Source organism: Cricetulus griseus, chromosome 2 (genome assembly GCF_003668045.3).
Source record: "Cricetulus griseus strain 17A/GY chromosome 2, alternate assembly CriGri-PICRH-1.0, whole genome shotgun sequence".
Classification (NCBI taxonomy): Eukaryota; Metazoa; Chordata; class Mammalia; order Rodentia; family Cricetidae; genus Cricetulus; species Cricetulus griseus.
Genome location: NC_048595.1, coordinates 296041492 through 296066630, shown reverse-complemented (window position 1 = coordinate 296066630; position 25139 = coordinate 296041492). Strand labels below are relative to the sequence as shown.

The window sequence follows — 25139 nt, the reverse complement described above, 5'->3', positions numbered from 1 at the left end:
GTAAGGATACCCTTTACATCACCACACTGCATGATCAGTGTAGACTGACCTCATGGTTCCATTGGATGCCTTCCACTCTCTGAAATAGCCCTCTGCCCTCTGCACACAGGGCTGATACTTGCGCACACATGCAAGGAGGAGGAGCTGGCTCCTGAGCATCCTCTGTGATACAGAGCCCTCATCTGTCCATATCTGCTTATCAATAAGGTCCTTCAGCAGCCTGAGTAGGAAGGCCTGAAGAACAAGACGGGAAGAGGGACAAGTATTATGACTACTGTCCCAGCATTTCATATTCACACAGTCTAGTTCTCCTGGTGATGAGATACATCCCATAAACACACATACTGAATGCATTTTAATAGTGTTGAGTGAGTGGTTCCTTCCAAGGAAAAAAAATCAAATGAAACTACCTTAAGGCTGAACCCCACTTCTTTAAAAGTTTAGGACTCTAATTTAGTTACAAAAAAAAAACAAAAAGCAAAAAAATATTAATATTATCTGATAGGGGATGTCTTTCTGTATGTTGTGAATATGTGTTTCTCCTATTGCTTGATGAATAAATGCTGATTGGCCAGTAGCCAGGCAGGAAGTATAGGTGGAGATACCAGACTAGTAGAATTCTGGAAAGAAGAAGGCAGAGAGGAGCCTCGAGGGACACCATGCAGCTGCTGAGGGAGCAAGAGGTCCGGGCATCACCAGTAAGCCAAGTATATGTGGTGATACACAGGCTAATAGAAATGGATTAATAATTAAGAGAGAGCTAGCCAATAAGAAGCCTGAGCCATGGGACAAATAATTTATAATTAATATAAGCCTCTGTGTATAACTATTTGGAACTAAACAGCCTCAAGACCAGGTAGAACAGAAACTCTGTCTACAATTATCACAGTAATTTTTCTAAAGGTATCCCATCTACTTAAATCAGGATGAACAGACTAAATTTTATGATCAAAATGTATATGTCCTCACAATATTTGATCAAAAATAGCAATTTTGGGTCTCTTCTTCAAGTGCCACTTAGAATCCAGGAAAATATCAGGATAAGTAATTATAACAGGTAAGTCAAGTGAAATAAAGTACTTGTGAGTAAAAAACATGAAAATTAAGTACAGCATCTAATGCCACTATTTCTATTACTACCCAAAGTCTGACCTTTGTTACTCAATCCAAACTAAATTTTTATGTGCTTTTCCTTAATGTATAACACGACATATATGAGTATTTGTATATATACATACATTCAAGTACATAGAATAATAAACAATTTTCATCCGTAAGAAAAAATACAATTATATTATAGCCATTTGAATCATCTCAGGCTTTACCTTAAATTGAGTTTCCACCTCATTCATATCTCTTTTCTCCATTAACTTATACATAGGTATCAGTTCATTCAAACCTTGGAATACAGGCATAATTTCTGTTTCATCTTTCAAGTACAGGGTTAAATCCAGGGCTTTTTCAATGGATAACTTCCCAATGCTGAGCAAGAGACAACATGGTTACAGGTTTATAGGTAATCATCTTTGTGCTTCAACATAGATTGCAATAATCCAAGAAAAGTGGCAGTCATTGACAGTAATGACTTTTTGCATTAGAATTATTTCTGTTGTACATAAGATGACATTGGGGAAGAATTTATAATTATAAAGTCCAGCTTGCCACTAAGATGAAATTGTGCATGTTAGTGTTTGTCATATAGGATACACCAAACTGTGTATTGAACCTTCAGACTAAACTTAGAACTTCAATCCAAAATACTTTAGGGAGCCAGGACAATGAGACTGCTGCCTAGAAAAAATAAGAATTCCTGTCATAAATGCATCTTCTATGTTAAAAAATACAGTGGATGACAGACTCTTCTAGAATCCCAGTTGCAGTAGACCATGAAGAATGAATTTGGGTGCAGGAAGAAGCAACTGGTTAAGCAACTTTTAATTTATCCCTGTTTTTTTTTCCCACCTTGGGAGACCCACTGTCATAATAAGTGAACCAGAAGGAAAGACTCTACATTTAGGGTAGACAGATTTTGGATCTGAGAATTACAGAGCTGTCTTATGCCACCCAGATGGTTCCCTTAGAACTTCATCACTGCCTAGATAATGAAGGCATTCATGTTTTCAGCTTGGAAAATATTTCCTTCAAACTTTTTAAAACAGGGAAGAAAGAATAATGTTCACTCTAGCCTCAGTTAGGCAAAGATCATTTGATAGGGCAAAATTATATGTTATAGTCCATAAAGATGCTGTGGAATTTATTATCTTTACAGGAAAAAAATCTCTCTTTTGGTACAATAGCTGCAATGTGAACAATTGGACCGGCATTAATTAGTCTCACAAGATAGCTTCAAGAGACTTAATGACCCAGCATGGGAGAAACCCCATCCCTACAGCACAACCAGAAAAGCTGCAGAACAAAGCTATAGAAATAGATGAGGGGCCCACTAGAATAGTGTCTCAAGGTTTCTCGCACACTTACTTCAGCCTGATTTGAGTTATTAATGAGAAAGATTAAGATACAGCTTCTGTATTTTATTTACATCAGCTAAGCAGTTAAAGACAGAAGGTTAAGCTTCGGCTAAAGCTATGTTGCAATGTTGGAAGAACTTGGGAGGGGATGACTTTCAAAGTTTCAATCAATCAATCAATCAATCAATCAATCAATTAATCAATGTCATCTCTAGAAACCAAGTATTGGAACAGTTCCAGCTGCTTTCAGAAATAAACTACGACTTGATGCAGCCTGCATTACCTGACAAGCTGAAATGCATTGTTGATGAGACTTGCCCGGTCATTACTGCTGATCGTCGTGTGTGCAATTTTTAAAAGGCCACTCAGAGAGTCCCATCCGTCATCCTCATAGTGAACAATGTAATAGCCATTCATTCCCACATTAAATTTGATCCACTCTACTGCTTCCGGGAGGATGAGCACATCTAGAGCAAATCAGAGAAATCTCAGAACCATTTCCTCTTTGGAGGGATAGAAGCTTTTCTGATCTGAGGTTATACAAAGAAACTGGGGAAAACTCCAAAACTAAACAAATGGAGCTTATTTATTTCTTGTAGAAAGCAGAAAACAGCCACCCAGAAGATAAATGTCAATGGCTGCATTAGACACAGATTCTGTGAGATTTATAGAAATGAATCAACCACATTTCCGACCAACATGTATTTCCCAGTATAGTTAACAAAGTAATGAGAATTTTTATTCTTTTTAGTGGTATAGCACTCGAATGTTTGAATTTATGTCATTAATTTCCTTTTTAAAATATAGTCTCTGTGTGTATTTGAATTTTTTATGTGAGGGCACATATGTATACATACATGTGGGGGCCAGAGAATGACACTGGCTGTTCCTCAGATTCAGTACATTTTTCTTGGGAAAAGAAGTGCAATAGGAGCCCTGGTCTTGGACTTGCCAGTGAGAATGTCTCTGCCTGCACCTGGCCTGCACTGGGGTTGAGTGCATGCACCACAACACTCACCTTCTCTTTTAGAGTAACTGCTCGCTTTATTAGATATGTACTCTACCAATGGAGCCATCTTCCAGTTCAACAAGAATTCTCAATACCTTTTCTTTTAACCAAATTCAATACCTAAAGAAGCTAATTTCTATCCAGTACTATACTTGAAATAAACTAATTGTTTCCATGATAAATTACCGGTCTTTGTCTTCAGCAAAAACCTCTGGACTGACTTTGACCTGCTGGTAATGAATGTCAGGGGAACATGCCACAGGTACCTAAAAGAAAGCAAGTATGCATTGCTCATTGTTTTTATTCACTCAACAATCAGCTTCTAAGACATCTACTCATCATGTGCCAGGGTAGTTTAAACAGTGTGTATTGAGAATGTTATGCCAAGACCTGACATCATGCTGAGGCTGCCTTGCAGCTCAGCTACTGTTCCTCCTTCTCAGACTCTAATATAGAAGGAGGAAAGCAGACTCAAGTAATTAATGACTGGTGGCCTGAAGCCTAACTTCAAATAACTATCACTAGTAATAGCACAAATTGGCATAATCTCCCCCCTTAATCATGTACCCAAAAGACACGTGTCACTTCTCTTCTGTGGAATTTCTCCAAAAAAAATGAATCTGATCAAGAAGAAACAGAAGAAGAAAATGTAAATCAAAGAAAATTCTAGTAAAGTAACTGGCCTGAAGTAGAAAAATCAAAAATGTCAAGGGACACAAGGACAAGAAAATTGCTACAAAAAAAGTGAAACCAAAATTATGTGGTGACAAAATATAAAATTTTTCTGTTTTGATATAAAGATCTTTTAAGACAACTTGAAAAATTGGGTAGGCTTTATAAATTAAATTATGGTATTTTATCAAGTTTATTTCCTAATTTTGAAAATTGTGCTATGATTACATAAGTGAATGTTTTTATTTTCTTGAAAATATAAGTTCTCTGTATATCTTAGTGTATATATATAATTAATGTAATATGTTACATATGCTATTGCATTCATTTTGCCTACACACATGTAATTTATATTACATAATGCTTTCTTTTTATATGTACATAGGGAATCATAAATCAAGTGTGATAGAATTAATACATATATGTGTATAGCACATGTAGAAATTTTTTCACTACTTTTGTAATGTTGTGTTTGAGATTAGTTCAAGATACAGCAAATATTACAACATGTCATTTCTGATATACTCTTCTGGGGCACAAGCTAAGGGCATCCAGGATGTAACTCAGACTTCTAAAGAAAAGAATTAATTCTTTTAATTCTCTTAATTCCCAGAAATGACACAAATTCTTCTGTTAACTCCAACCAATGCCAGACTCTACTGTGACTTAGCAGCAGCTGCTTACTTAGATCAGAGCTGACTTCAAGGCAACAACTAGAAATGACATCCTATTAAACTGCCAAACAGGAGAATGTGAAAATGATGCCAGAGGGCCAGCTTTACAGAGATTCAAAGCCCCTTAATCCTTTGGGGAAGGTAGGGATATAGGTCAACTGAGTGGGACACAGATTCAACTGAAACATTCTAAGGACAGGAGTTGGGGCAGGACTTCAGAAGGAAGATTATAGCCCATCAAGAAGGAGATATCCACTGTGAACGTTACCCAGTCTCTGGGAGGCTTTCAGAACCCTTCATGTAATGTTCTTGCTTCATGTGCACATTTCGCCCTCTTACGGTGATGGTTATCAGGGGAAAGCCCTTCTGCAGTGTCCATGTGTTCATCATGGTTTTCACATCTATGCCTTCCTGATGCCAGTGCTGTTTGTAGACAAAAAGGGGGGGAATGCATCATCTGAGATGTGTCTCTGAGGAGAGGAGGCAGGCTTGTGCTCACAGACCCACTTGCCACTTCCATTTCCCTTTGTTCTTCAGCCTGCTATCCTGGCTGCCCCTTCTGTCCCCATCATTGAGCCTTGACTGTCTTTCCATCATCACCTGTTAGGGAGGTTCTTTGACCTGGCAGGAGTCCTGCCACCTTGAGCCCCAAATAAGCAAAAGGAGACATATTAATTATGAAATTGTTGGCCATTGGCTAGGATTTCTTATTGGCTAGTTCTGTCTTAATTATTAACCCATTTCTATTATACCATGTATTTCCATGTGGTCTTGGCTTATGGGGGAATGCCGGACCTACAACTCCTTTGCCTGCTGCATAATGACTGCTCAGCATCTCCACAGAGAAGAGAGCGATTTTCTCTTTGTCCCTGCTTATATCCTGATCTGATCAGCTACATCACTTCCTGTCTGGCCAGTCAGCCAATCAGTGTTTTATTCATTAACCAACAAGAGACAAATATATACAGAAGAACATTCCCATCATCCTCTTCTAAACTTAGGCACCTTGACAGGTAATACAGTTGGCCCTGTTTGGCATAGCTAACGGCCAGGCATATCCAATGGCACCAAGCTGGCATGTAAGCAACAGAGTAAGAGAAAGAGAAAGGCAGAGGGAACAGCAAGGCTTTCAACACCAGCATGACATTGCTGGCTCTCAGACAACCAATGCAGAAAAACTTTTCAGTAAATGGGCTGTGCTTCTAAAGTGATAGCTCTGAGATGGCTTGTACTTGACTAGCAATTGGAAATATAAAAGATGTGTTCCTTGGCACTAAAACAGCTTTTAAGAAAAGAAAAAGGATAAAATATTCTACTGCATAACTAGAAGTTGTTAATAAAGTTATCTACAAGCAAAACAGCCAAGGAAATAAAAATATGGTAAATAAAATTTTGTTAAATTTCTAGTCAGTCATAACTGTCTATGAAAATATCCCACAAATACAGATTAAACAGAGACAGTTTGTTTTGTGGCTCAGCTGGTATGAATCCTTGATAGCTGAACAGTTGAAAATAGGAATCAAAATAGAATTCAAATCCCTACTCTGCAAGATCTCACATTCCCAGGACCACTGTGTGTGTGTGTGTGTGTGTGTGTGTGTGTGTGTGTGTGTAATAGCACTTGGTTCTGTTGAGCACATGGGTCTTTTGAGAGGAGTAAAGATTATGCACCTGATTGTTCAGCAAAAGTTTGATGTGCAGTGAGTGTCCATTGTGTGATTTTTTTCAAATGGAATGCTCTGTATATGACTGACACCATGTTTACTGACAGAATTTAGTCCTAGCCCACCAGTGAAACTTTTCCTAACACCATTGTTTTAGGGAAAGTGGACTGAAAGAAATGAGTGTCTGTGAGGATTTCTGTCAGCAAGATTGTGACACCCTCTTACACAGACAATTCCTAGGAAAATCTGTTAAAAAAAATCTGTTAGCCAGATTTAGTTTGAATACTTTAATTTGAATGGGAAGAGAGTGATTTAACTGAGGACCTCAAACCATTTGGGACAGAGATACCCTTCCAAGAATACGGAGAAGAATGTGCACGGATGGACAGGTACAGATAGAGAGACTTACTGATGTTGATGATGAATGCTGGCTTCTAGAGCAAAAACCATCCATTGTTTGCGTGCCATCTGTGGGACAAATCTGAAACCAAAAAAACAAAAAAAAAACATCAGCCTCATTTCTGGAGAAAGCACTTGGTTCTTTGTGAATGGGTTCCATAATACAGGAAAAAAGCAAAACAAGGCAGCTGTCCAGCACACTCACACTCGCCATGCTGTTCCAGAGGTCCTCATTTTTTGTGTTTTTATAACTATACTTCTGAAGATACTGCACAATTCCTCTTTTAAATGTGTCTGCACCCAGATAATCTCTTAGCATATTCAGAATACAAGCACCCTGAAAAGATAAGAAAAATAACTCTTATCTATAGTTTATACATCTCAATGCAGCTGCATTTAGTTTTTCAAAATTTTCAACCATAGAAAATTTTGAGTAAAGAATTGACCAGAATCTAACCTTTAGCATTATGGGCCAAACAGCAAGTTCAACCTGTAACAATTCAAGTCAACTAGCATAGTCAGGACCAAAATCATTAAATCTGTGTGACCCTGACAGAGAGAAAATGATCCCACACCTGAGCTACAACTCTTCATCCAATCGCTAATGAACTTAGTGTCCAAACTGAACCTCTGAAATCCGCTTTTACCTTTTCATAAGAAACACCATCAAACATCTCCCGAATCTGTGCAGGATTCTCCACAGGTGTGGATACAGGGTGTGAGGAGTTGAATGCATCGACTTCCATTGCATTAAAACACTTGCCAAAGAAATGCTCTTCCTACCGACATAGAAAAAACAAAGGGAGATAGTATCATCCCTAAGCTACATTTAGATAAAAAGAATGAGAGAAAGAAGGCTTGATTTGTGGTAACAGGACTAGAATTCCAATTTCTGTGTCAACTGATTTCATATTTCTAGAATTAATACAACAGTCTTGCTAAGGTTTTTAAAAAGCACTCAAGCACCTAAGAAACAGTGGTTGTAAGTAGCAATTTGTTTTGGATGGTTACCAGTTTAGAATAAAATTAATCTCATGTTAACCTAAAAACAAGACCATTCCACGTATAGCCAAAAAGAAAAAAAAACAAACAAACCAAAAATAGAAGCAAAATGTATAGTGATCCCACAAGCATATATATTTAATTTTAGGACCATGTAGTAAAAGATAATAAATTAACAACAAATTCCAACCTCAACTTTCTTTTTTGTTTGTGTTTTTGTTGTTGCTGTTTGTTTTTGAGACAGGGTTTCTCTGTAGCTTTGGAGGTTGTCTTGAAACTCACCCAGTAGACCAGGCTGGGCTCAAACTCACAGAGATCTGCCTGTCTCTGCCCTCCCGAGTGCTGGGATTAAAGGCATGTGCCACCACTGCCCAGCAGTGCCACCACCACCTGGCCAACCTCAACTTTCTTTACTTGGCATGTTCAGCCAACTGTGTATTCATAATCTTTTTTATTATTAAAGATTATGTAGAAATGAGACACATTTGTGATTCATGACACTATAATATAATATGTACCTATAACTATAATTAGTTATAAGTAGATTATGGGTACAGATATGTGAAAAGGGAAAGTAACTAACCATAAATGAAAATTATGTTAAGGGAAAATACAATTTAATACTTCATTTATATTGAAAGTTCATTTAGCATTTTCAAACATGATTCATTTCTAGGCTTTCAATGAAGTTATTATTTCTATAAATTACATAATCATAACATACTAAATACTTTGCAGAAACATTGAAAAAACAACAGATTCAGCTAAGATACAAATACATAAATAACAACTACATACAACTTTCAGTTCAGGATGGGTCACAGTGACAGACACGAACTCCATAAACTTGGCAAATCCTTCATTGAGCCAAAGGTCATTCCACCATTCCATGGTGACCAGATTCCCAAACCACTGAAAGGAAAATATAAATGTTTATTCACAAATTTATAGAGAAATTATATTGTCTGACATGTATTATGGCAGAAATCAATCAGCTTATAAATACAAACATATTTATTAAATATTTTATCAGAGTAAAAATGAGAACTTTTCAGGACTCATTAAAAATCAGAAAAGTTAATGCTTTAAAGAAATAACTCTTCTATGAAATGACAAAGTAAACACAGTAAATATATTAGTAGCTTCATTTGTCTCAAAAGAGACATGAACATTAACTAGCACTATTCTTCTCTGAGGGTTTGGCTGCTTGACTGCCTATTCTTGAGTGAAGGATTCCCCCGCCATACACCTATAGGCAGCATTAACTGTATTTAGTAGGTTATCAAAAAAGAAAAAAGGAAGGAGACATGAAGTTGAGAGGTGGGTGTTTTGTTAGGTGGACCTAGAATGAGTTGGATGGGGGCAGAAATAAGGAATGAGTATGATCCTATGTTATTGCATACACCTACGAAATTCCCAAAGGGGGAAAAAAAAAAAAAAAAAAAAAACGTTTGACTAAATGTTCGTACCTGGTGAGCAAGTTCATGGGACACAGTCATTGTGATGCCAAGTTTACTGGATGCAGAAGACTTTTCTTTATCATATAACAGAGAGGATTCTCTGTATGTGGTCAGGCCCCAGTTCTCCATAGCACCAGACTGAAAGTCAGGAATTGCAGCAAGATCTTGGGCAGGAAGAAATATAGCTCATTATCAATCTCACACCTACATACTCTACATACTCCCCAAAACATATGAAATACACCTAAGAATGGATGAGTGTTAGGATCAAATGAAAAATTAAGCCATGCATCCAGAATTAAGGAGCTCCAGAGGAAAAGAAGCTTTCCTTGTGGAGAAAGAGAGGCTTAATAACTATCATGTTGCTAACAAAGGGACTCAGACTTGGGCTAGAAGCTCTCAGGACATCCCTTCTGATACACTCCCTGTCGGAGGATATCTTTCTGTATATATGTTTCTCTTATTGGTTAATGAATAAAGCCCTGTCTGGCCAATGAGTCAGGAAGATAGTGGGGACTAGGATGAGGAGAATTCTGGGAAAGATAGGCAGAGAGAGCCTGCCAAAGTCAGTCGCCATGTAGGCTGTCAAAGAAATAACAGGTTGGAACCCTTCTCTGGTAAGATAAGTGATGGGGATGTCCTTCTGTATATGTTTCTCTTATTGGTTGATGAATAAAACACGGTTCAGCCAATGAGGCAGGAAGATAGGCAGGACTAGGAGATGAGGAGCATTCTGGGAAAGGTAGGCAGGAGCCAACTACAGTCACAATGCTGCTGGAGGAGTAGCACATTACCAGGTAAGACACAGCCTCATGGCAATACACAGACTGATAGAAATGGGTTAATAATTAAGACAGAGCTAACCAATAAGAAGCCCTAGTCATCAGCCAAGAGATTTATAATTAATATGTCTCTGAGTGTTCATTTGGGGCTGATGCGGTTCTGGGACCAGGTTGGTGGAAAAGAGTTATAAGTATTAATATTACTTATTTCCACATGGAAATACTTAGATTAATAGAAATTGGTTAATAATTAAGACAGAGCTAGCCAATAAGAAGCCCTAGTCATCAGCAAACAGTTTTATAGCTAATATAGTGCTGAAGAAGTAGCTGTGGAACCTGGCAGGACAAGAAAATCTCCAGCTACAGACCCCCCACACACACACACACACTTCATTTTGCAATGCTAGGGATTGAACCTAGGCCACTGTATATGCTAGACAAGTGCTCTACCACTGAGACATATCTCCATTCCTCTCTTTACTGTTTTATTTTGAGACAGATCTCACTCCATTAATTAGTCTGGCCTTGAATTTGCAATCCTCCTACCTCAGCCTCCTGAGTACCTGAGAATATAAGCCTGAGGAGCAGGCTTGGCTCTATTTCTAATATTTACACCTTGAATTTGGGAACTGAAAATCAAAAATAATTACCTCAGTCATCTACTGTATTTTGGATGCCTACAGCTACATATATCTAAAAACTCAATACCCAATAGCTTCCAGGGTTCATAGAAAATCTGCATTTTCTTATTCTTCTGCTAGGCAAATGTACTCATTCAGAAAAGTTTATTGAGTTGCTTTCTATTCTGTGAAGTATGTACTGATAATGGCAAAATAAAACAACAACAGCAACAAAAAAAGTAACCTCTGCACTCTTCTACATCATATTAAAAACAAATGAATGCAAAACCATTCACAGGTCAGACTGTCAGAAGCTATATCATGATTACCATTAGTAGTTGATCACATAAATCAGAGGTGAGGAGATGCTCAGGGGGATCAAGCTGTTATTAGAACTTTTCTGGTGAAGAGAAATGTGGAGAACCACACGGATTAGCAGTAATAACAATATGACCCACGTGGGGCCATCAGTGTCCCCTGGAAATGTCTGTAATACTCTACCTTGCTTGGGTAAAGGATATGGAATACTGAAGTAATCCTCATAGAATTCTAGAAGAGTGACTGCAGCATCCAGAGCATAATCTGCTTGATTTATCTTGTCTGGCACAGCATACACAGAAACCTAAAGAGGAAGGCACAGGAGGATATTCAACTGGAGAGAAGAATGACTTACTATGGGATATGAATATCAATATTACTAAAGACATTTAGGAATTCCATTATTGTAATTCTGTCTGTTCCTAATCAACTTCATATCTGAAAACAATATAGGCTCAAAGTAGTTTGCTCAAATGTTTTCATAAGAGGCAATAAATATGACTTAGAAAGCAATAGCAAGATGTCAGCTGGACCCTAAAAAGTCAGAAGGGCACCACAGCCAGTCTTTCCCTTTGGATCCTACACCAACAAAGATGGACTGAATCTCTGGTTCTCATGGCATTGACAGACTCTAGGGCCAAAGGGTGGAAATACAGGTACTGGTCAAGGCAAGAAACATAGCAGGAGATACCAACCCTCCATAAAAACAGACCCCAAAGGCTATCTCCTTAGTGTATTGGTAAACTAAAAATAAGTTGCAATTTTCTTAAAGAAACTGCAAATGAAATTTTAAAAAGACAGGAAGGAAGGGAGCGAGGGAGAGAGGGAGGGAGGGAAGGACGGAGGGAGGGAGGGAGGAAAAAATGCTTTGCTATATACACTGGTATACACAAAGGAGAATGGGAAAGTCTTAAACCGTAGTTTAAAATGAATCCTTATAGTACTTAAGAGCTGAAACTGCAGTAACTAGATAACCTAAAATCTTGAAACTAATACCCTCATTTAAACTAATCTTTGGATTGGAAGACCTCTGTCAACTGGCAGGAGCAAAGACACATTTTCTAGAAGAGTCCACTTTTGACTGAGGAATAACTCATAATAAGTGCAAGGAAAGAAGATATCGTAACAGGAGTCTGCAGAAGCAAGATATACAAAAACATCAGATATGACAATGACTGTGCCCAGAATGGAAAACATGTATACTTAATGTGTTCCAAGGAAGAGAAGGAAGACGAAATGTAAGCAATGCTTAGACAGTATAAAAACATCATGCACTCAGAGGGAGCCACTATAGAGATCTGGAACTAGGGAGATCTCCAGAGACCTACAAGGATGACACGATCTGACAGTCCGGGCAGTGGAGGAGAGGATAGCCTAGAAGCCCTTCCCCTAGAATGAGATTGATGACTACTCTCTATGCTATCCTAGAGCCCTCATCCAGTGGCTGATGGAAGCAGAGACAGACATCCACAGAAATACACTGAGCTGAAATCTGGAACCTAGTTGAAGAGAGGGAGGAATGAAGATGAAGGGGTCTGTACCAGGTTGGAGAAACCCACAGAAACAGTTGGCCTGAAAAAGGGAAAGCATATCGACCCCAGACGCTGTCTGGGAGGCTAGTGCGGGACTGATCCAGCCCCCTGATCATGGATGCCAATGGGGAGGCCCCTGCACTCCTGGGAGCCTCCGGAGGTGGACTGGCGTTTTGCCCTGGTGTGTGTGTGGGGACTTTGAGAGCCCATCCCACATGAAGGGATGCGCTCTGTCTCTGGACACATGGGGAGGGGCCTAGGCCCAGCACAGGAAGATTTGGTGGACTTTGTGGAGCCCCTGTTGGGGGCCCTACCCTGCCTGGGGAGTGGTGGGTGGATGGGGTGGGGGGTAGGTTGGAGGTGGGAGGAGGGATGGGGGTGAGGGGAGGGAAAGGGAGAGGGGACTTATATGTGAAACAAGCCTGTTCCCTAACTTGAATTAATAATAAAAAAAGGGGGGGGGACATCATGCAAAATAGAGTCAGGAAAATGTACAATGGGCATGTTAGAGTATTCGCTTCATCTAAATCACTAACCCTCCTTTCAAATATCCACAGCTCTAAAGAACAAATGATAACTCAGAGTGGCCCAGCTACTCAGGCCTCAGAAACAGCATCACAAACACATAAAGTAACTTCAGTTCCCCTCTAAAACATGTTTCCTTTCTGGGCCATGCAATAGCACTGTGAAGGGAGAAGTGCTGGGCCCAGGCACAAATAATACTGGAAGCAAAGGTTTTATTCCAGCATTCTAATATTTTCTGACATTAATCTTCCCAAAGATTCCTTCTTCTTCAAGCTAGCAAGCAGCTTTATTTTCTTTCCTCCCTACAACCAGTAACATTGCCTTCAATACTATAGACAGTTATAGTCAGATGCAAGCTTAGAAATCTCTACTATATGTAATCTAACCCACTTGTTTGCTTGTTTTTTGAGATAGGATCTCACTCTGTAGCCCTAGCTGTCCTGGAACTCACTATGTAGACCAGGCTGGCCTTGAACTCATAGAGATATGTCCAACTCTGTCATGATGCCTGGCCAACTTGTATATTTAAAAGAAACATAATCTACATCCCACAAGGAAAATGGCCAAGTTCAGAGAGCCAATTCACAGTACAGCCAGGTAACTTGTGACTTATGCATGGCTGGGGGCTCTCTCTTTGTATTATTAAGACATTGCTATCAGGCAACCATGTGTGACAAGAGAATCCTAGCTATCCTACAGTTGAGAGAGTCCCAGGAAGCAGGCACAGTTGATCATCTTGTGAAGCAGTCACATGCTCACCTTGACTCCACTCTTCGTCATCTTGCTCACAGACTTAAAATCACAAACAATGAAGGCCACCAGGTAGGTGCTCATCTTCACAGTGACATCAAAATGATCTTCTATGAGTCCTTCAGCAACATTCACAGATTTCACCTATTATCAGAGTAAATTACCAAGTAATCCAATCATTAAACACACTGGTACATATTATAGAGAAATATTCCAAAGTAACAGACATATTGGAGGAACCAGCATGATATTTCTTTAACTACTTTTAAAAGTCTCTACTAAAAATCTGACTATAATTTACAAGTCAAGGCCAGACCATTTGATGCAATTTCTTTTTTCTTTTTTTTTAATATAGGGATAGGAGTACACTCTACACTGGGCAAATACACACATAGCCATTTACTACCTAAAAAGAGCTTTTGACTTTTTTCATTAAGAAAGTGCCCTATGACTTTGCCTAATAAGCAAACTCTCTTCCAATCTCACCCTTATTTTATTGGAATGTGTTTTAAGTTCAACCAGGGTAAGAAGCCTTGAAGAAAGGGTTGTATGTATATGGGTACAGTCTAAGACACATGCTCCCAGAAAGAAAGCCTGGTACTTTAGTATAATAAGTACTGTGGTGAGAAGTTACAAAAAGAGCCAGCCTAGGGAAAAGCATGTGGCCAGACATTCTACTATGATTGACCCCATACCTGCCCATTTTGTGCCTTCATCCTTTCCAACACCTACTAAGTCACTAAGTAAGGTACTTACCAGTCACTTTCTGGTCATTTCAACCAATCCTGCTAAACAACTTAGCTTTACACCCAAAGAATCTCAAACTATCCTTTCTGCTTAAATGGCTTCTACATATGCCTAGCCAAAATTTCCATTTTTGATGTGTTGATTAATAGGAAAGCAGTCTAACTGTACTAACTAAATTAAGATGTGATTAAATCCCTGTCAACTGTCTAAACTTTCAATGTTTGAATGGTATAAAGAATTTAACTTTCTAGTTCCTCAAAATACTCCTATTGGATCCTGTCAGTGGGACACTTTCCTGCCTGAGGAACAAGATGGCACCAAAGGCTTTCCTGTGCTCACAGGGAGACCCTGGTACCCAGTGGAATATGATGCCATTATCTTTGTGGTATTACTAAAGCTCCCTACCTTCCATCTGCAAGCCTATGAATTTTTCCCCAAATTCCTTGGTGTTCTTTTTTTCCCCTAGAACTGGGGCACTCTCATTAGAGAATACACTATTGTGCCACAGAGAAACTGCATAACATTGTTTGGGGCAGGAAATTGTAACATGAAAAAGTATATTTTCAATCTCAAATTTATTCCAGGAAGTCAGCCTAATTACTTGTTTATTCATATGCAAAAGTGGGAACAGGGACAGAGCTAGATGACAAGAATTTACAAAGGACACAGCACTGTGGGGTGGGCAGAATTTTGCTTGATAATGTGATCTTTCAAGTGTCCAAAAGTAGGGACAGAGTTGGAATGTTGACAAGTTAATTTGGTGCTCTGTGTCTCCTTGTCATGGTCACCATAATGAAATTGGGCAGAATTATTTAGAATTCTAGACAGATTATTCTACCCTGAGTCTCACCTAATGTCAATGAATTAAGAACCAGAATTAGGAGCCAGAATAAAATCCTGTATTTCCTGACACTCACCAGCTGTACCACAGGACCAGTCATGCTTGACTGAGTAGCCATGATCATGAAACAAGGAAAGCAGATGAGTGCTTTTATTCCTTTGGAATGGACATCTTCCTGCTACTCTTAAAAATCAGAGTGACTGCTACCCACATTTGCCTTGAAAATGGAGAAATGACTTCAGGAGTTAACACATCTATTACTATTCAGCTCTGCCATTACAGACTCTAAAAAGACTACTGGTTTTTTTTTTTTTTTTGGATGCCTGTCCGATGTCACACATGTAAGTATCTGCTGTACAGTTAATGATAGCAGAGTAAATGTAAATTAGTATTACTTTATTTTTGAGATTGTACTGTAGTTACATCTTTCCCCCTTCCCTTTCCTTCCTCCAAACCCTCCCACATACCCCCCCATTCTCTTTCAAATGGATGGCTGCTTTTTTCATTCATTGTTACATGAATATATGTGTATATTCTTAAATATAACCTGATCCATCTGTTAATGCTCCTTGTATGAATGTTTTCAGTTTCTTTATTTACTGTCATGCATTTAGGGTTTGGATAACCAATTGGTGAGCTCTTCTCTAGTGAAGACCAGCTCCTACTCTCAGCATTCCTTAGTTGCCTCAGTTTCTTGTGTAGGGTTGGGGCCCCTCATGAGCTTCCCCTGTTCACAACACGTAATGTTGTCCTTGTTCAGCTCATGTTTAGGTAGTCATGTTAGTGAGAATTGATGGGTGTAGCTTCTGACATTCCTAGGAGACCCTATACAGCTTTATGAGACAAAGCTTTCTATTTAACAACATCATAAAATATCACAGGAGCTAACAGAGCTGAAAGCACTTTGTGAAGGGAAGAAACTATCTGTTAAACTTCGTGTGAATTCCTGACAATTCCCTCCCATGTGTGTTATTTATACTGAACACACGAATTTTTAAGGGACATTGTTTTCTTTGGTTACCAACAAATTGTGACTTGAAACAAAAGCACTGGATGGAAGTGAAAGTTATTAAATATAACTGTCAGAAAATAAGAACAAAGGTAAACGAAATGTTGTTAGAGTATTGGACATCACAGAGAAGGGCAGTTTTCCCAGGAGCACATGCCATTCACACTCACCAAGGGCATGTTGGAGATGGCCAGGTGCCTTGGATCTCTCCTTATCTTGATGGAAAAACTTGCCTTGAGTGCAGGCTCATCAAAGCAGGGAAAGGCCATTCGAGCAGCTGTGGGTTCAAACTGTGTTGATGCAAGTACTCTACAACCACAGGGAGGGAAAGGAAATCAAGAGCTGTGCATCAGAGACTCTAAAGTAGGCAGCCATATCTTAATTCCTGGAATGAATTTAAGATCTTTGGATTTGACAACTAATTTTTTTTAAGCCAGGGCACTGCCTAGCCTGGAATTTGCTATGGGGATCAGGCTGGCCTCAAATTCAGAGATCTACCTTTGCTTCCCAAGTTGTGGAGTAAATGTATATTTTTTAGGAAAGAAGGAGCTATGGGAATGGCTCAGCTGGTAAAGTGTGTCTCCTATAAGCATGAGGTCCTGAGTTCAGATGTCTAGCATGGCATGCACATGAAGAGCTGGATATGAAGACATGCAGCTATAACCCTAACACTTGGAAGACAGAGGCAGTAGCTTCCCAGAGCTCACTGGTCAACCAGTCTCTCTAACCAATGAGCATTAATCAGGCTCAGTGGCTTCATAGATAGATAGATAGATAGATAGATAGATAGATAGATAGATACATACATACATACATACATACATACATACATACATACATACATAAATACATACATACATACATAGCTAAAAAGCGAGCAAATGTAATAAATAAATAAGAAGGAAGAAAGAGAGAGGGAGGGAGAGTAAGGGAGGGAAGAAGAAAAATGAAAGGGAGGGAGAGAGGAAGGTGGAAGGAAAGAAGGAAAATGGAGGGAGGGAGGGAGGAAGGAAGTAGAGAAGGAGGAAAGGAGGGAGGGAGGGAGGAAGACATCTGACTTCATGTGCACACCTGGGTGCACACAAGTGTACATACACATTCATAAAAATACAACAAAAGGAAACAAAGGGGAAAAGAAAAAATCCTTTAACAACATCTCTTATGAAAAAACTAAAAAAAAAATTACATAGAAAAATATGAAAGAACGAATAGCCTTAGATAAAAAATCTAAAAATTGATTAGAAAATGCTCAATGGCCCAATGGAATCTCATACATAAGCAATTCAGAAAGGAAACTTATATATCCTTAACAAACATGCCTAAAATTGCTCTACTTTCATAAGGCGTAAGCTAGTAAGAATTGATGGAGACATCATTTTTTAACATTTTGCTCTTAAATGATGACCTTAGTCAGAAGAAAGATAACAGGGTTTTCAGAGGGCTGTAGACTCTGACCTATTGGTTTTATTCTACTGAATATTTATTTACATTATTGTAAGGGTGTTCTCTAAACTGTTGTTGATATTATAAAGTTGAAATAACTTGATTTCTATACAATAGATATTAAATAAATTAATACATTTCAATAAAATCACTGACATGATATACAATGATAAAAAACATTTTTAAAACCTTGCTTCTAAAGTTAATTTATATATAATAACATATATGTATATCCAGGAATAAACATGCAAAGATATAACCTGGGGGCTATAAATTTTTCTTAGAATAATCTGATTTTGACCTTTTTATCTTACCAAAAGAATATAGAATTAACATAATCTACAAATAAAATTTGATGTTAAAGTTTAGCATAAGACCTCCTCATACAGGCCAGGTGTGGTTGTACACATTAATCCCAGCATTTGGGAAGCAGAGGCTGGTAGGTTTCTCTGAGTTCAATGTCAGCCTGGGCTATAAAGTGAGACCCTACCTCCAAACAAACAAACAAAAACAATGAAAGAAAGAGAGAGAAATTCCTAATTTGAGGTTTGTAACGATGGGTGGCTTAATAGATAAGTACGCTGCTCACTCTTCCAGGGGACTTGGGTTTGATTCCTAGCAAGCACATGACAGCTCATAACCATCAATAACCCCAGTCCCAAGGGATCCAATACTATTTTCTGGGTTCCTCAGGCACAAGCAATATTAGTGGTGCACAAACACTTGTAATCATACAAAATGAGCTCCCCTACAGAGAATCATTAAATTGGCCTGGCCTAGCTGCCTTGGGAGTTATGCACTGTAGGTGTTTCAGGTTAGACTCCATGGTGTGCCTTTCAGTTCCTGAGAGATGGAGGCAATCCCTCATGGCATCCAGGCCTATTTGTGTTTTTCTGAATGTTTTCTTAGAAATCAACAAAGCATGGAAACTTCACAGGACAACTGATCTTAGACATTAATCTTGTGTACCCTATAAAACTTGCAAACTGAGGGGGGTCTCTGCAGGTATCCAGGCAGGGAAACAAATCCCGAAAAGAATGAAAACCCATTCAGATTGACTTCATCAACACAGATCAGACTTCAGGGAGTCTAATAGGTGTTTGTTCCCAATGTATAATTTGGAAAACAGTTTCCTGGTGTAATACAATCCCATTGCACAAGGAAGCATAATTACATTTAAACTCAACTCAGGGCACATGCCATTTCTTCTAAGAAGGTGGGTCCTAGTGACACAGTACCTGTACTACCTTAAGGACCTAAGGGTCTAGCCTGGTCTTGTCGTACAGATAATGTAGAGGTCATTTGAACTATTAGCCATCTCTGGTCCTGGTTGTAGGAGCTTGATATGGCCTGGCCCAACAGATAACACATATCACCAGTCTGTTAACCACTTCCAAGTCTCAGCTTTCTGGGTGGAAGAACAGGTTTTACATCTTTCCCATTGGAAAGACAATCCTTTATGATTAATATTCTTGGTTTCTCTGGAGATCTGTGGGCACAAGGATGTTTTGTTCCCAACAGCAAACATCATTGTATCCTGGTACCTACAGCTGTATTGATCCTGGCAATCCCCCTATATTCTGTTACTGATAAGTGTATAAAATGTCTGATTGCTCTCAATAAATTTGTCACAGCTGCTGTCTTGCTGTGGTCCCCCCAACTGATTAATTCCTTGGATGGTCATATTAGGTAACCATGGTCCAGACTCATGGGCACTTACATTCCTAAAATATATATTTTCCTTAAAAGCAAAGCATTGAAGTTATCTTTTTAAAAATTTTAAATAACAGAAAAATATTACCTGTGATTGCCTTCAAAGACATGTTAAGGTCCTGACTCCCAGTATGTCTGAGTGTGGCCATATTTAGAAATGGGGTCCTTGCAAATGAAATAAGCTAGATGAGGCTATTGAACTGGCACTCAAGCAATAGGACAGGTATTCTGATTCGGAAATTTGGATTTTAGACACACACAGTGCAGGGAGGATTAGAGTGAAGAGGACCAGGAGACAACAGAGCAAGGAGGGATCTCACTCAGAGTCAGAGGGACCACAGGCCTTGATGTCAACATTCCAGCCTCCAAAACTAGGAGAAAATCAAGACTGTTCTAAGGGACCTAGTTTGTGGCACTGTTAGGACAGCCCCAGGAAACTAATGCAAAGAAATGCAATTATATAAGCAAATAGATGTTTATTCTGCTAGAGCTGGAAAAATAAAAATTGAATGAAAAAAATGAGGTGAAAAAGCAAGGGAGGAGATTTAGTCATCTTTAACAGGATAAAGATGAAAATATGACTGAACAGAGTTCAGTTTGAAAGAAACATACATCTAAACAATACATTTAGTATAGGCACACTTGAAGCTGAAAATACTTCCCATTACCTTATTTCCCCTTCTTGGGTTCTGTATGTGCTTTTATAAAATCCATGGAAGCTCTCAGACAGGTTGGCGGCATAGGTGATGATAACTGTGTACAGGGGTCCAGCAAGGAGTGGCTGGGGAGCCAGCAGTGCAACTTGTTCATTAGCAGGGTACTCCAGGATGCTCAGTGGTTCTTCAGACTGCTTGTCTTCAGCTCCTCTCCTGAGGGTGGCCTTAGATATTTGTAGCTGGTGACTATGCATGATAATGGTGCTTGTGGGCTGACTAACTGTGATTTCCACTTCTGTTGTTCCCCAGAAGGTCAGAGTGCTGAGGTTTGCATGGATCATGAGATCATAATGAATTGGAATGATATGCTCAGGAAGTCGTACGTTATTCCAAGGGAATGGGGACCCATTACTTGCTTTTGGAAATGCTGTATCACTGCTCTGACACCAAGAAGGAGATGACACAGCTAAAATAATCAATAGTAAGGAAAGTAGAGAAGGCATGCTTTCAAGTGGCCATTTGAGAGGCAGAGACACCATCTCCTTGCTCAAATTACCTACAGGCACAATAAAAGAAAAATATAGAGAAGCAAATTTTAAAGTCAGTAATATTAAATGTTATTAATAAAACATGTCAAAATGCATCAACGAAGAATTAACAGACATGGATGAATCTTCCAAAAGTTCCATATATTTAAAATTGCCTTTCTTATGCAGTTAGGAGCACTCTTCATTCTTGTTTTTCCTGAGATAGCCTCACTGTGTATCTCTAGGTAGCCTGAAACTTGTTATATAAACTAGACTGTCCTTCAGTGTGTAGTGATCTTCCTGCCTCTGTCTCTGAGTACTGGAGCTGCAAGCACAACTGCCTACTAGCACTCTTCAGACCCACAAGAAAGCATCACTTGACTTTCAACTTTTGACTCTATTTGAGTTCAACTAAAATATTAGAATAAAATAACAAAGTAATAGAACAAACTCTAACAAAAAAGAGGAAATGTTAGAGGGTCTGGAGTAGCTCAATAAATGGACATTTGGGAATAAAACAGGTAAAGGTGGTCAGGCAGAGCTGCATCAAAATATGATCAAGGCACCATTACTTAACCACATTCAGCCTCATGAGGAGTCCTGCAGTGCTCGACTGCCCTGGAGTCAAAATGTGGCTCTGCTGTAGCCATGGCTACAGTGATGTCTCACAGACCCCAGAGCAACTTCCCCAGCTTTGAAGCTCATTTGTCTTAATGGAAGTGAGGTTTCTACAACACTAAACAGGGGAAAGAAACAGCAAGAAGCTAGGCTATTCAGTTTCTGCAGTAGGAGACAGGCCTTGCATCCCAGAAATCTTCACAAAATAAGAGAAGCTATTAAACATTCACACACAAATAGGAAACATAACATAGGAGGGTAGAGTGTTTGAATTACAATAACTTGGAATTGGGAAGAATACAATGATATTTACAAAGCAAAAGAGTAAACCTGGCTGCAGTGACTCTATGGGCTGCAAGGCCAGCATTTGATTATAGCCCAGTACAGCATGTCAGATTTGGGAAAAAGAAGGGCATTGCAAGTATTTCATTTGGAGTAAGCAGGTCAGGCACTGAAGCACAGAGACAGAACATAGAGAAAGAATTGTTGAGCAATTGTATGGTCTCCCATCCAAGTACTAATCAGCTCTGACCCTGCTTAGATTCCTAGATCAGATGAAATCAGGTGAGTTCAGGATGGTATGACCATAGACTGGGCAATTTATATGGAGGGAAGTGTACTCCTGAGAGACTTGTGGGACAATGACTATGCTCAAGGGAAGGTACATAAAGATTATACTTGTAGCCTACTGGAAATCATGCCGCAGCCCATGCTTGTTTGCTGAATGCTAAAGGGCATGGAATATAAAGAATATATGAGATCTATGGGTTTGAAATATATGCTCCAGAATCAAGTATAGTTCACTGTCTTGCACAAACCCCTTTCTATCAGAAGTTTTCCAGGAAGGAGGTTGTAAGGTATTTGTACACTGTGTGAAAATGTATTGCTGTGATTGGTGTAATAAAAAGCTGTACAGCCTGATAGCTGGGCAGGAGGTAAAGGACAAAAAGGAAGAGAAGGAGGAATCAAGAGGAGCACCAAAGATGCCTGGTGATGCAGAGAGGAAAAGGGAGGTGCAAGATGGAAAAGATGTAACAACACATCATAGAACATAGAGTCATAAAGATAGGTTTTAATTTAAGTTATAAGAGCTAATGAGGAACCGGTCTAAGCTATAGGCTGAGATTCTGTAATTAATAAGAAGGCTCCATGTCATTATTCGTGAGCTGGAGGCCCAAAGAAAGATCCTGACTATAGAAGGGTCCCTAACAGAGAAGCTTGAGGGAATGGTTTCGATTCTCTCAGACTCCCCTGGCTTCTGGACATTTGAACCAAATTAGAAATGTGGAAACCTCAAAACGATGGTATCCCTCTAAGTTTTCACTCTAAGATACAAAGTTTCTCAAATCTGGCTGCAAGTGCATCATTTATGAAGAGCTTTATAGCATTAAAAATTACTAAGTCTTTTTCTTTGCTTGTTTCAATCTCATTTTCTTTTTGTTTAGCTTTCTCCAAGCTCTAGTGGAGTTACTGTCTATTTGCTTATATAATTAGATTTCTGAGCTATAGTAAGCATTTTAATTATTTGGGCTGCAAATTTACATCACCTATGTCTATTACTTTCAACTAAGAAAAGACTTAAAAGTTGAAAGTGAAGTGATGCTTTCTCATGGGTCTGAAGAGTGTTACTAGCCAGCTATGTTTGCAGCTTCAGTACTCAGAGACAGAGACATGAGGATCACTGCAAGTTGAAGGCCAGCCTAATTTATGTAGCATGTTTTAGGCTACCCAGGGTTACATAGTGAGGATGTCTCAGGGAAAATAAAAAGAACGAAGAGTGTTCCCAGTAGCATAAGGGAGGCAATTTTGAATGTGTAGTACAGTTGGAAGATTCTGTCTGTATTAACATTGGATAGAGGCATCCTAATGTATGTAATTATATATGTATTACCTGGACCCCAATTGACAATAATTACACTGGAATCTATAGGGTGGTCTAATAGTCAACTGTTTAATAAACATCCTAGTGATTTTATTGGCAAGCCAAGGTTGAAAGCTTCCATCGTAATCCCTTCCAAACTCTGACCCTACCCTTTAATATCTATGTTGCAGGATATTACCACAGGCTGATACTTACTCTTCCACCACTCATTCTCCATCCTATTTTTTCTCCCTAACTCAGAGTTATCATTGTTGGTAGTATATTTAGTAGATGAACAGAAAGGATTTCCCATACTATCAATGTAGAGACTACAATCGAAATTCCAAAGACAAAACCTAAATGAAAGGGCAGATGGTGTGAACAGAAAAAAACTGATTTGGGGCTTACCTTTTTATTTTAATCTAAAACCAATTGAAAGACACCTCCAGAAGGAATGGAACAATTTAAAGTAAAGTAAAACTTAAATGCTAGTATGGTATAGAACCCCTGTCCTATCTTTTCAGGCATGATGCCAAAGAAGGAACAAAATGATGGGTTTCCTTGAAGGTGGATAGACAAAGAGTAAAGAAAAGTAATATTTGCTTCCATCTGGAATTCTCAATAGCAGAAGCCTCACATGTGTGGCCCTTGGACCAAGACAGAAGAAAGTGGAATGACTGCTCTTCCAAAGGACCTGGGTTCAATTCTCAGCATACACATGGTAGCTAACAACTGTCTATAACTACAAGATCTGAAACCCTCACATGGACAAACATGTAGACAAAACACCAATGAACATAAAATAAAAGTAAATAAATTATCAAAAGAAAGAAAGTAATGAAGGAAGACAGGAAGCAAAAAAGAATTATGGGGAGAGGCAGACCAAAGCATCCAGAATCTGCTACCATTGCAGTCTTGGACTCCCACCTACGAGAAAAGGTGAGTGACAGGCCTTATCCTGCCAACCGTTCCCTGTTGAAGTCCTCTACTCACAGCCCCCAGACCCCTTCTGCCATCAAATCCCCCCAGAGAGACCTACAGGCGAAACAAACTACCCAACATCTGCTGCCATTAGAGTCTTGGACCCACCTGCACCCTCCAGGAAAGAGCCTTAAACCCATACCCACCAGGAGAGGGAGAGACCACACATGTAACCACTGGAAGAAGAGATGGGAAGATGACAGTAAAAGAACACATTCAACAACAGAAAGACTAATATGATACCACCAGAGTCTACGAATTCTACACCAACAAGACCTGAACACCCCAACGCAGATGAAGCAGAAGAGAATGAACATAGAAACAAATTTATGAAGATGATAGAGGCCCTCAAAGAGGAAATAAGAAAATCTCTTAAAGAAATGGAAGAAAAAACAAAAAACGGAAGAAATGGAGGAAAAGACAAACCAAAAAATGCAAGAAATCAATCAATCTCTTAAAGAAAACAAGGAAAGTCAAGAAAAAATCAAACAGATGAAAGAAACAATTCAAACAGTTTGAGATAGGGGGTAACAGAAGCATACCTAAACATGAAAGAGGCAATATACAGCAAACCAACAGCCAACAGCAAACTAAATGGAGAGAAACTCAACATGATTCCTCTAAAATCAGGAACAAGACAAGGTTGTTCACCCTCTTCATATCTCTTCAATATTGTACTTGAAGTTCTAGCTAGAGCAATAAGAGGATATAAATTGGAAAGGAAGAAGTCAAATTTTCATTATTTTCAGATGATATGATAGTTTACATAAGTGACCTCAAAAATTCGACCAGGGAATTCCTACAGCTGATAAATACCTTCAGCAAAGTGGCAGTATACAAGGATAGCTCAAAAAAATCAGTTGCCTTC

The 25139-nt window shown here is 39.0% G+C and overlaps 1 protein-coding gene across 3 annotated transcripts in view; it reads right to left on the bottom strand.

Moving 5' to 3' along the window:
* Erap1 (endoplasmic reticulum aminopeptidase 1) overlaps nucleotides 1-25139 on the bottom strand; it is a 35936-nt gene that overhangs the window by 5081 nt on the left and 5716 nt on the right. For 2 of the 3 annotated variants that reach the window (XM_027401854.2, XM_027401856.2), the window contains exons 2-15: nucleotides 20297-20840; nucleotides 16643-16781; nucleotides 13885-14019; nucleotides 11252-11372; nucleotides 9358-9512; nucleotides 8687-8800; nucleotides 7534-7665; nucleotides 7092-7223; nucleotides 6897-6968; nucleotides 5092-5246; nucleotides 3664-3743; nucleotides 2752-2935; nucleotides 1326-1482; nucleotides 50-234 (exon numbers count right to left, since the gene is read on the bottom strand). In XM_027401854.2, coding sequence (XP_027257655.1) covers nucleotides 50-234; nucleotides 1326-1482; nucleotides 2752-2935; nucleotides 3664-3743; nucleotides 5092-5246; nucleotides 6897-6968; nucleotides 7092-7223; nucleotides 7534-7665; nucleotides 8687-8800; nucleotides 9358-9512; nucleotides 11252-11372; nucleotides 13885-14019; nucleotides 16643-16781; nucleotides 20297-20823 — 2288 coding nt within the window. In that variant the 5' untranslated portion in view covers nucleotides 20824-20840. Of the gene's footprint in view, nucleotides 1-49; nucleotides 235-1325; nucleotides 1483-2751; nucleotides 2936-3663; nucleotides 3744-5091; nucleotides 5247-6896; nucleotides 6969-7091; nucleotides 7224-7533; nucleotides 7666-8686; nucleotides 8801-9357; nucleotides 9513-11251; nucleotides 11373-13884; nucleotides 14020-16642; nucleotides 16782-20296; nucleotides 20843-25139 lie in introns of all 3 variants that reach the window. The other variant, XM_027401855.2, reaches the window with a different exon arrangement.